The sequence below is a fragment of the Heteronotia binoei genome, chromosome 3, assembly GCF_032191835.1.
Source record: "Heteronotia binoei isolate CCM8104 ecotype False Entrance Well chromosome 3, APGP_CSIRO_Hbin_v1, whole genome shotgun sequence".
NCBI classification, from domain to species: domain Eukaryota; kingdom Metazoa; phylum Chordata; class Lepidosauria; order Squamata; family Gekkonidae; genus Heteronotia; species Heteronotia binoei.
The window spans coordinates 179,746,696-179,758,872 of record NC_083225.1 but is presented as its reverse complement, the minus strand read 5'-3'; the positions used below and the strand labels follow the sequence as shown (position 1 = coordinate 179,758,872).

The 12,177-nt window shown below is 44.7% G+C and overlaps 1 protein-coding gene across 2 annotated transcripts in view; it reads right to left on the bottom strand.

The window, feature by feature from the left end:
• Window positions 1-12,177, bottom strand: part of GRM5 (glutamate metabotropic receptor 5) — a 389,835-nt gene that overhangs the window by 88,553 nt on the left and 289,105 nt on the right. For both annotated transcript variants that reach the window (XM_060234964.1, XM_060234965.1), the window contains exon 3: window positions 9,056-9,291. In XM_060234964.1, coding sequence (XP_060090947.1) covers window positions 9,056-9,291 — 236 coding nt within the window. The remainder of the gene's footprint in view (window positions 1-9,055; window positions 9,292-12,177) is intronic.

The window sequence follows — 12,177 nt, the reverse complement described above, 5'->3', positions numbered from 1 at the left end:
AATTAATTCATATCATTAGGGCTTTTTTTTTTTTTTTTTTTGGTAGCAGGAACTCCTTTGCAGTCGGGCTAGAACGGATAAAAGGAAGTACTTCTTCACCCAAAGGGTGATGAACATGTGGAATTCACTGCCACAGGAGGTGGTGATGGCTACAAGCATGGACAGCTTCAAGAGGGGATTGGATAAAAATATGGAGCAGAGGTCCTTCAGTGGCTATTAGCCACATCATATTACATTGACTTCCAGAAAGCTTTTGATAAAGTTCCTCATCAAAGGCTCCTTAGAAAGCTTGAGAATCATGGAGTAAAAGGACAGGTCCTCTTGTGGATCAAAAACTGGCTGAGTAATAGGAAGCAGAGAGTGAGTATAAATGGGCAGTCTTTGCAGTGGAGGACGGTAAGCAGTGGGGTGCCGCAGGGCTCGGTACTGGGTCCCATGCTCTTTAACTTGTTCATAAATGATTTAGAGTTGGGAGTGAGCAGTGAAGTGGCCAAGTTTGCGGATGACACTAAATTGTTCAGGGTGGTGAGAACCAGAGAGGATTGTGAGGAACTCCAAAGGGATTTGTTGAGGCTGGGTGAGTGGGCGTCAACGTGGCAGGTGCGGTTCAATGTGGCCAAGTGCAAAGTAATGCACATTGGGGCCAAGAATCCCAGCTACAAATACAAGTTGATGGGGTGTGAACTGGCAGAGACTGACCAAGAGAGAGATCTTGGGGTCGTGGTAGATAACTCACTGAAAATGTCAAGACAGTGTGCGTTTGCAATAAAAAAGGCCAATGCCATGCTGGGAATTATTAGGAAGGGAATTGAAAACAAATCAGCCAGTATCATAATGCCCCTGTATAAATCGATGGTGCGGTCTCATTTGGAGTACTGTGTGCAGTTCTGGTCGCCGCACCTCAAAAAGGATATTATAGCACTGGAGAAAGTCCAGAGAAGGGCAACTAGAATGATTGAAGGGCTGGAGCACTTTCCCTATGAAGAAAGGTTGAAACGCTTGGGACTCTTTAGCTTGGAGAAACGTCGACTGCGGGGGTGACATGATAGAGGTTTACAAGATAGGTCCATCAGTGGCTATTAGCCACAGTGTGTGTGTATATATAATTTTTTTTTGCCACTGTGTGACACAGAGTGTTGGGCTGGATGGGCTGTTGGCCTGATCCAACATGGCTTCTCTTATGTTCTTATATTATTGGAACTATCTGGGGCAGTGATGCTCTGTATTCTTGGTGCTCGGGGGGGGGGGCGGGGCAGTGCAAAATGGAAGGGCTTCTAGCCCCACTTGTGAACCTCCTGATGGCACTTGAGTTTATTTCTCTTTTTTTGCCACTGTGTGACACAGGGTGTTGGACTGGATGGGCCACTGGCCTGATCCAACATGGCTTCTCTTATGTTCTTATATGACACAGAGTGTTGGACTGGATGGGCCACTGGCCTGATCCAACATGGCTTCTCTTATGTGACACAGGTGTTGGACTGGATGGGCCATTGGCCTGATCCAACATGGCTTCTCTTATGTTCTTCTGTGACACAGAGTGTTGGACTGGATGGGCCATTGGCCTGATCCAACATGGCTTCTCTTATGTTCTTATGTGACACAGAGTGTTGGACTGGATGGGCCCCTGGCCTGATCCAACATGGCTTCTCTTATGTTCTTGTGTTTTTAGGCTACGCCTCAATGACGCAGCCAATCCTTCAAGAGCTTACAGAGTTCTTCTTACAGGAACTACTGTAAGCTCTTGGAGGATAAGCTACATGTAGCCTAATATGCAAAGGAGTTCCTGCATACCATGGTATTCCCCTGCTGCTATGTATAGGTGTGAAAGTTAGACAATGAAGAAAGATGGCAGGAAGAAAATATTTCCCTTTGAAATGTAGTGCTAAAGGAGAGTTTTATGAATACCACGGACTGACAAAAAAGACAAATCAGTGGGTTCTACGATGAAATCAAGCCTGAATTCTGACTGTTATATTTTGCTAAAGTGGAACCTAGTTTGTAAAAGATACAAGAAGAGTACAACAAGGCCCTCGACTGCTACTTTCTTGGAATGCAAGAATTGTTGCAAATAAAATAACAGAATTCTCCTAAAATTTATTTGTATTTTTCATAATCCCCTTACTGGTATAAGGTTGCCAATCCCCAGGTGAGTGAAGGGATTCCCCAGTTTGGAGGCCCACCCCCCACTTCAGGGTCATCAGAAAGCGGGCGGGGGGGGGGGAAATGTCTGCTGGGCACTCCATTATTCCCTATGAAGATCAATTCCCTTAGGGTATAATGGAGAATTGATCTGTGGGTGTCTGGGGCTCTGGGTACGCTGTTTTTTGAGGTAGAAGCACCAAATATTCAGCATAGCATCCAGTGCCTCTTCCCAAAATACCCACCAAGTTTCAAAAAGGTTGGACTAGGGGGTCCAATTCTATGAGTCCCAAAAGAAGGTGCCCTATCCTTAATTATTCCCATTGGAGGGAAGGCATTTAAAAGGTCTGGGGTCCCTTTAAATGTGATGGCCAGCACTCCCTTTGAAGTTCAGTGCTGCTTGTCACAACTTTTCTCCTGGCTCCAACCTAATGTCTCCTGGCTCCACCCCCAAAGTCCCCATATATTTCTTGAATTGGACTTGGCAACCCTACTGGTAAGATTACAGAGAAATTAAAAATTGGGATAAAAATGTGAATTTTATGTATTTGCACTGGGAAAAGAAGTTAGATTAAATGTTCTATTTTATAAGGAACCTCTTTTAGAAGAAGACGGGACTGTTCTACCAAACTTGAGATGGTATCACAGAGGTGCACAGTTCCACTGGTTAAATGTATGGGTTATCTTTAAATTAATGAGATGTATTCAGCCACAGCACAAACATATATTGGCTCCATTGCAGGCCTTAATGCAGATGAATCAGGAAGGTTGGAGCGCTCTTTTAAATAAGAAATTAATCCCTATGCAGCTGTTAATTACATGAGATAAATATAAGAGTCAAATTAGTCCAAGTATAGCTCCCACGGTGGTTAGAAATGTTCAATTTAACAGAGATGGCCGTTGGGGAAATTTTTCACAATGGGAGAGTCAAAATATGTTTAGATTTCAGGATCTAGTGGTTAGAGGATGTATAATTTCACAGGAGAAAGTTATACAGACAGAGTTGAACCAATCTACCTATTTCATTTCCCCCCCCCCTCCTAGATACAGCATTCCACCCCCAGATACAGAATTTAAGAAAAAAAATAACATGCAATGAGCCAGAAGAAAAGTGCTTTTTAATTGGATCTGTATAAATCTGCAGTGAGTTTTTATTTATGTGTAGAATTTCTATAAGAATCTGTTATCTGTTGATCACCATCTTCAAGTACTTGAAGGGCTGTCATATAGAGGATGGTGTGGAATTGTTTTCTGTGGCCCCAGAAGGTAGAACCAGAACCAACAGGTTGAAATTAAATCAGAAGACTTTCCAGCTCAACATTAGAAAAAACTTCCTAACCATTAGAGTGGTTCCTCAGTGGAACAGGCTTCCTCAGGAGGGTGGGCTCTCCTTCCTTGGAAGTTTTTAAACAGATGGCCATCTGACAGCAATGAAGATCCTGTGAATTTAGGGGGAGTTGTTTGTGAGTTTCCTGCATTGTGTAGGGGGTTGGACTAGATGACTCTAGAGGTCCCTTCCAACTCTATGATTCTATGATTAAGAGAATCACAATATAAGATCTTCTATAGGTGCTATTTGACTCCTACCAAACAAAAATAGTTTTCAAAGATTTCAGGTTTTCACAGCTGGTAACATCATTAGGGTTTGTAGAATCTTTCGGGCTCAAGTGCCGTGTTCTACTGGAGAAAGTTTTTCTTCCAGACGTTTCGTTCTTGGCTGCGGAGAACATCTTCAGTGGCGTTGCAGCCGGAGCAGGCACTCTGACCTTCTTGGCTGCTGTGCATTGAGTGAGGCCAGGGCTGCTGGAGAGCTGCTATTTCTAGGCTGGAGGGGGTGTGGTGAAAGGGCAATAGGTTTGTGGATGTACCCATTGTTTGGTGGGGCTTCCTGGAAGGGTAGTGATACGGAAACTGGCTGTTTTTAAAAATAGTTTTTTTTAAAGATAATTTGGCCAAGTTCTCCTATGGCATGGAGTCAAAGGCGTCAAGAATCGAGTCGGATAACTATAAAAACATCTCACTTTCTCTTGTGCTTTAGCTGGACAGAAGAATCATTGCACTTAGCTGAAGTAGTATCTATTGTTTGAATAAAGCATTTTACATTTTTCATTGAGGAATACGCTGGTTGTTTTATTGTAATGTTACCCTGGAAGGAAGGATAAGGAAGCCACATGGTGGCATGCAAAGTTAGAGCAGGGATGGGCAACTCCCAGGATGCATTGCAGGATGGCCAGCTCTGAGCTGGGACATTCCTAGAGATTTGCAGGTGGATCCTGAGGAAGGTAGAATATAGGGAGGGAGCTCAGCATGGGTATGATTCGATAAAGTCCACCCTCCAAAACAGCCATTTTCTCCAGGAGAAGGAGTCTTTGTAGTCTGGAAACCAGTTGTAATTCTGGGAGATTGTCAGGCCCACCTGGAGGCTGGCAACCATACACACACACCAATCTGGAGCCCATTTGGCATGGCACATAGGACCAGTTCTCTGCCAAGCAGCCAGGGTTGCCAGCCCCCAGGTAGAGGTGGGGGTCCCCTACCATCAGGCTTCAACCCCCCACACTGCCGATCAGCAGGCCAATGGGGGGACTTACTAGGAAAAAGTGGAAGGGCCAATGGAGAAAACAGAGGCTTTGCTCTGTAGCTCCTGTGCAATTGAGCAAGCCTTGTAAAACAAGCTGTGATGCCGAAGAAACCAAGACAAAGATAGAAAGAAGCAAATGACAGCCAGTTGCTCGGGGCCCCGATAGGACCCCTCCAGGAGCCTGATTCAACCCCAGGCTTCATGTTTGACACCCCTGGTCTAATACCTTTGTAATTCTCTGGTATGTATCACAACATTTTGGGGAGCCTACAAAAAGGTAGGTTATGGGTTAAAACCAGGGCTTTTTGAGCAGGAACGCACAGGAATGCAGTTCCAGATGGCTTGTCATCAGGGGGTGTGGCCTAATATGCAAATGAGCTCCTGCTGGGCTTTTTCTACCAAAAAAGCCCTATTCTAAACAATATTCCTTCCTTCCTTCCTTCCTTCCTTCCTTCCTTCCTTCCTTCCTTCCTTCCTTCCTTCCTTCCTTCCTTCCTTCCTTCCTTCCTTCCTTCCTTCCTTCCTTCCTTCCTTCCTTCCTTCCTTCCTTCCTTCCTTCCTTCCTTCATGTATTTGTAGTCTGCCCTTTCCCATGGTGGGCTCAGAGCGGATTCCAACATAGTAAACCATTAAAACTAACAATAAGCAGTCTAACAGATAAAAAGTAAAACAATCAAACAGTTGAAACAGATTAAAAGATTAAAATAAAACAATTAAGCCGCAGCTCAGAGTTAGTTCAAGGCAGCATAGATGGCAATTCAGTCATGGAAGGTGTGGACATATCACTTAAGACATGCTTGTCCCAGCCTAGGTGTCCAAAGTATCAGCTGTATCAGCCCGATTTTAGGCAATCAGTGCAGGGAGGCCAACATGGATGGAATAATAGGATAAGGACGTCGGCTTGCCTCAGCCATAGGCCTGGCAGAACAGCTCCGTCTTACAGCCCTTCAAGCCCTTGAAGATGGTGATCATATCACAGGCTAAACAATGGTGATGTCAGGGGGTCTGGCCTAATATGAAAATGAGCTTTTGCTGGGCTCTTTATTCAAAAAAAGGCCCTGGTTAAAACCATCACAGTAATAGAACAGAGTTGCCAGATACCTGGAGATTTGGAGGGTGGAGTCTGAGGAGGATGGGATTTGGGGTGGGGCGGGACTTCAATGTAGTATCATGTCAAAGAGACTGCCTTCCAAAGCGGCCATTTCCTCCAGGTAAACTGGCTTCTGTCCTAGGGTTGCCAAGTCCAATTCAAGAAATATCTGGGGACTTTGGGGGTGGAGCCAGTAGATTTTGGGGGTGGAGCCAGGAGACATTGGGGGCGAAGCAAGGTTGTGACAAGCATAATTGAACTCCAAGGGAGTTCTGGCCATCACTTTTAAGGGGACAGCACACCTTTTGGAGCTCATAGAATTGGACCCCCTGGTCCAATCGTTTTGAAACTTGGGGGGTATTTTGAGGAGAGGCACTAAAAGCTACACGGAAAATTTGGTGCCTCTACCTCCAACAACAGCCCCCCTGATACCTCCAGATCAATTCCCCATTATACCCTATGAGAATCAATCTCCACATAGGGAATAATGAAGTGCCCAGCAGACATTTCCTCCCCCCACCCCTTTTTGGCAACTCTGAAGCAAGAGATTGGCATCTCTACTCAGGAGTTGCTGCCAACTTCTTCAAAGTAACATAGACACACCATCCCAAGAGGAAGTCTTTCCAATTGGAGACTGAAGCCTCTGGAGGTGGAAAGTCACATGGGGGCTATGGGGCAGGCTTTCCCACTCTGGCCAGCTGACTGGGGGTGGGAAGGAGCCTGTGAAAGCAGAAGAACCCCCGCTGGAACCTGGGGATTGGCAAACCTACTCTGTCCCCACCCTCCACCCCAAGAACACGACCTTTATTAATATTTATGAAAATACATAAAGCTTCATCAATACAGGTAAGTAGATAAAAAAATCTAAAAAAATTAAATCTGACTAGGATGGGTAACTAATAATGTATATGCAGTTAAAAGAATAGAGAAAAAGCAAAAAAATAAATAAATCCCCAATGACTGTGCCATAAGGAGTTCAGATCACTCTATAAGTATTAAGTCAGTAGATAGCATTAATTACTTCCAATTGAGAGGAATAATTTTTATTGGAGGCAAGGTATTCTAAGTAAGGCAGCCAAACACTCAAAAAAGTTGATTCGTACAAATCTGAATTCTGTTGTTTAAGTGAATCTGTGATTTTTATCGAGTACACAGAGTCCCTGTAGTTTTACATGCCAGCTTGAGATAGATAAGGGTCTTAGGGAGTAAACTGCTCTGTCTCACCTGGAAATCCTTTATAATCACAGGTGACCTTCAGCAACCACCTGGGGGTTAAGTAACACAACAAGAGAACCACGGAGGATTGGCTACATCAGGAGTGTGTGGCCTAATATGCAAAGGAGTTCTTGCTACAAAAAAAAAAGCCCTGGAGGTAGATAAAATTCATGTTATGTGGCAAGCCATTTTGTGAAGGCATTTTCAGTCACAGAGATTGCAAAGCTGCAAACTAGTTTATTTATTCTGTGAACTGCTGCCTCACCTTATGAGAAATATTGGTATTGTTGATTTGAAACTTTGGAATTTACTTAAAAGAAATGACATTGTTGGTCAGAGGAAAAACAAACAAACACTGAACACAAGTGAAAATCACAAGGAATCTATGTGGGTGACTTCCAGGGATAGAACCATAAGAATGCCAAAAAAGGCCCCAGTCTTTCTCCTTTCTGTCCCCATCTGGGTCCAAGACTCACAGGTATTCTGCACAGGCTTCAATAATAGGCAAAGAAACCTGCATCAACGCAAGCTGCAGATGCAAGTAATGCATGGTCTTCCATGCTTGAAGAAGCAATTGTGAAACAAGGCAATAGTGCATCCTTGTCACAATAATTGGACTGCTGGCTGCCTTAAGATTTGAACCTACTTGGACATCACTCATCATTCTTCTCCAAGGCTACATCAGACCTTTCATCAAGGAAACAGCATTGAACTGCTTTAAAAATTGGACTTGATTTCTGATGGCTACTTTGGGATGTTCTGTTTCCTAAATTATTGAGTTGTGTCTGTACTTTATGTTACATAGAATGCACTAAGCTTTTGATAATACTGTTATTGTTTCTTTAGTGTCTGAGGCTGGTAATCAGAGAAGATTGTGCTTTATTGTCTTGCTACCACCTGGGGGTTGGAAACCCTATCATTCCTGATAGTAAAGCAGCTGGCCTTTGTTGCTATTATTATTATTTTTTTTAATAAAAAATAAGCCAGAAGCCTACTCAAGGAGAGTTACAGGTTATGATCACAAAAGTGGCCAAGTCTGATCTCCTACATGCAAAGAAGGAAATGACAGCATATTTGGGAGCTCCCCATCTATATAGAAAATTGTGCTTTGAAAACAGCCGCTGCCTAATGAGGACTGAGTATGCTCCAGGACACACAGAACATGGAGAGCAGCCGAGAGTTTACTAAAAGGGAACGGGTGCTGAGAATAGACTGAGAGTTTACGCAGTCCTGGAGGAGTGTCATTTAGAATCATAGAGTTGGAAGGGACTTCCAGGGTCATCTAGTCCAACCCCCTGCACAATGCAGGAAATTCACTAATACCTCCCCCTAAATTCACAGGATCTTCATTGCTGTCAGATGGCCATCTAGCCTCTGTTTAAAAACCTCCAAGGAAGAAGAGCCCACCAACCTCCCGAGGAAGCCTGTTCCACTGAGGAACCGCTCTAATAGTCAGGAAGTTCTTTCTAATTTTGAGCCAGAAAATTTGAATTAATTTCAACCCATTGGTTCTGGTCCTACCTTTTGGGGCCACAGAAAACAATTCCACACCATCCTCTGTATGACAGCCCTTCAAGTCCTTGAAGATGGTGATCATATCACCTCTCAGCCACCTCCTCTCCAGGCTAAACATGCCCAGCTCCTTCAACCTTTCTTCATAGTCTCCAGACCCCTCACCATCTTTGTCGCTCTCCTCTGGACACGTTCCAGCTTGTCTATATCCTTCTTAAAATGTGGTGCCCAAAACTGAACACAATACTCCAGGTGAGGTCTTACCAGAGCAGAGTAATTGTTACCCCAGCTCCCATCTGGAGCCTGTTTGCAGGCCTCCAATTTGTGTAACCCATTACTAGCGTTAAAGCTTGAAACTACCCTCTGGATCTGACTCGCCGGAGGCAACAGAAATATTGACAATCCCTGCACCTCCCTGATCTTCCTGCCTGTAATTCTCAGAGTCCCAGAAGCAATTAACTGCTTGAACGTCGTTGATTGTAAATCTTAAATAACCGCATGAGAATAAAAACGCTTACTGCTGCAGGTCTTGTTGAATTTTGTGTTTTCTTGGGCGGACCCTTTCAGCCGGCACTGGAAACGGTGCTGCCAAAATTCCTGAAACCAGGGGTTTCGCTGGTTAGTTTCCGGCTGAAGCTGCAGGTAATAGTCGTCAAACCACTTCACGTCGGGAGATTGGAGCTTGATCGTTATTCCACCAACAGCTTCCCGCTGGTAGCCGTCTGTCACATCATACCTGTCCGCCCAGCCGTCGCTGCAGAGATAAATAAAGAGAGAAAACTCTCCATGAGAAGGCCGCCGCTATGAACCATTCAGGGGCGTTATTGATAGGCGTCCTTGGAAACACAGCAAAGAGGCGTGAATGAAAGGTGGACAATCTTTACCCCGGTTATCCCGCATCATTCTTTTTAACATGGAAAGAAAAGCAAGACCTTGAGTTACATTTGATTCTACCCAAATGCCTTGCTCAGCTAAGGCTACCAGACATTTCCTATGCTCAGGGCATTTATCGTAGCAGGAACCTTTTTGCATATTAGGCCACACATCCCCGATGTAGCTTACGGGGCTCTTAGTACAAGGCCTACTGTAAGCTCCAGGAGGATTGGCTACATCAGGGGTGTGTGGCCTAATATGCAAAGGTGTTCCTGCTACAATGGGCTGTGCTAATGCTGCATCCACATTATGACCCTTTGAAGGCAACATGTCTCAGATACTTTCAGCGAACAGCCTTCAGGCAGAAGGTGGGCAACCATCTGATGGAAAGATGTGGGGGTTCAGGCCCTCACTCTGCCATAGAAGCTCACTGGTTGAACTTGGGCCAGTCATTCTCTCTCATCCTAACTTACCTCATGGGGTTGACAGGGCTTTTTTTGCAGCAGGAACTCCTTTGCATATTTGGCCACACACCCCTGATGTAGCCAATCCTCAAAGAGTTTACAGAGCTCTTAGTACAGGGCTTACTGTAAGTTTCAGGAGGATTGGCTACATCACGGAGGTGTGGCCTAATATGCAAAGGAGTTCCTGCTACAAAAAAAGCCCTGGATGGGAAAACATGAGGATAACATGGTGTGAGGATAACACAAAGCGACAGTTTCCATCTGGCTGGTACTCTTGTCTCTTGCCTCCACCCTCCATGAGGCAGTGGCACAACTGGAAGTTTTAGCATCATCTCATTAGATTAATTATTGTACTTTTATTGTTTTAACTGTGAATTTAATGTATGTTTTTATTGATGTACACCACCCTGAGTCGTGTTCCACAGGGGAGGGTGGACTAGAAACTCAATTAAAAAAAAATAAAATAATAAATAACTACAGAGACTTGTAAGCCATTTGGGGTCCCTACTGAGGAGAAAAGTAGAGTGTTCTTGAAGCATGTAAATAAATATGCGACACCCAGGTGAAGTGGTCCTCCGGCTGGATCTGCTTAAATAAATAAATCTGCTGAATATGCCTGCAAAATTATCACGATAGTAAGAAATCTTGCTCTTAATGGTGAATACTGGGAAATGGAAATGAGGTTTGGGGAGGGGTAGAGAGCCAGTTTGGTGTAACGGTTAGGTGTGCATGGACTCTTATCTGGGAGAACTGGGTTTGATTCCCCACTCCTCCACTTGCACCTGCTGGAATGGCCTTGGGTCAGCCATAGCTCTCTTATCTGGGAGAACCGGGTTTGATTCCCCACTCCTCCACTTGCACCTGCTGGAATGGCCTTGGGTCATCCATAACCCTCTTATCTGGGAGAACCGGGTTTGATTCCCCACTCCTCCACTTGCACCTGCTGGAATGGCCTTGGGTCAGCCATAACTCTCTTATCTGGGAGAACCGGGTTTGATTCTCCACTCCTCCACTTGCACCTGCTGGAATGGCCTTGGGTCAGCCATAGCTCTCTTATCTGGGAGAACCGGGTTCGATTCCCCACTCCTCCACTTGCACCTGCTGGAATGGCCTTGGGTTAGCCATGCCTCTTGCAGAGCTGTCCTTGAAAGTGCAGCTGCTGTGAGAGCCCTCTCAGCCCCACCCACCTCACAGGGTGTCTGTTGTAGGGGGAGAAGCCATAGGAGATTGTAAGCCGCTCTGAGTCTCTGATTCAGGGAGAAGGGCGGGGTATAAATCTGCAATTCTTCTTCTTCTTCTTCAATAAGAATCCAGAAGCACCTTTGAGACCAACAGGATTTCCAGGGTATACACTTTCAAGGGTCAATGCTCTCCTCCAGCATCTGATAAAGGAAGCCTTGAGTCTTGAAAGCTCATACTCCAGTAAACATCTTGGTCTTTATGATGTCCCAATGCGCCGATGAGTTTCACCAGCCCTGTCTCTCCTTATAACATGCACTATGGAAATACAATATTTTCATTTTAATGCAGAGCTGCAAAATACCTGCACACCTTCCTCAACCACCGTGCAACGTGAAATGTATGATTCACCACCCAAGAGGGTGATCATGTCCCGAGATGCTGAAAAAGCTTGCGGTCATTAGCGAAACCCGGCAGATTGAAAAATTGATGTTGGACTACCTTATACATTCAACATGGGAGAACCTGGGGATGATGACGGTGAAGATGATGATGGAGATGAGGAGTGACGACCATGATGAAGATGATGTTAATGAGCTTGATCCTGATGTGTTGGCCAGGCCTTCTGGGTATCACTGTAGTATAAAAACATGTTATTTCAACACAATAACCACACGGAAGCCATCCAAGATTAAGTGTGCACTTTCATAAGCAAGGGTCCCAATGATACATTAGCCCTTCTCAGGTATTCCATTGTGGGCACCCATATATATATATATATACTGCGGCTAATTTGGATTCTTCAGCTGAATTTCATTATTACTGAGGTAGCCATTTAGGGGGAAAGAAGTCCCCTTTGTCTTCTTCCAGTTCCCTTCAATGTTGCCAAAGCTGACAGAAATTCTTCTAAGTACACAGGAATATGAGTATTTAGCAACCACAGAACGAGAGCTTGTTAGAGCTCTCTCTGGTCCAAATAGGAGGATTAAAAAGTGCTGAAGGATGACTTTTGCCACTGTTGGCCCAAAAAAGGAACAAAGGAGAAAATCCACAGTCCATCTATTAATAGCAGCCATAACAGAAGATTATGGGGACTCCCCCTCCTTCCTTCTTAACAAATGTCA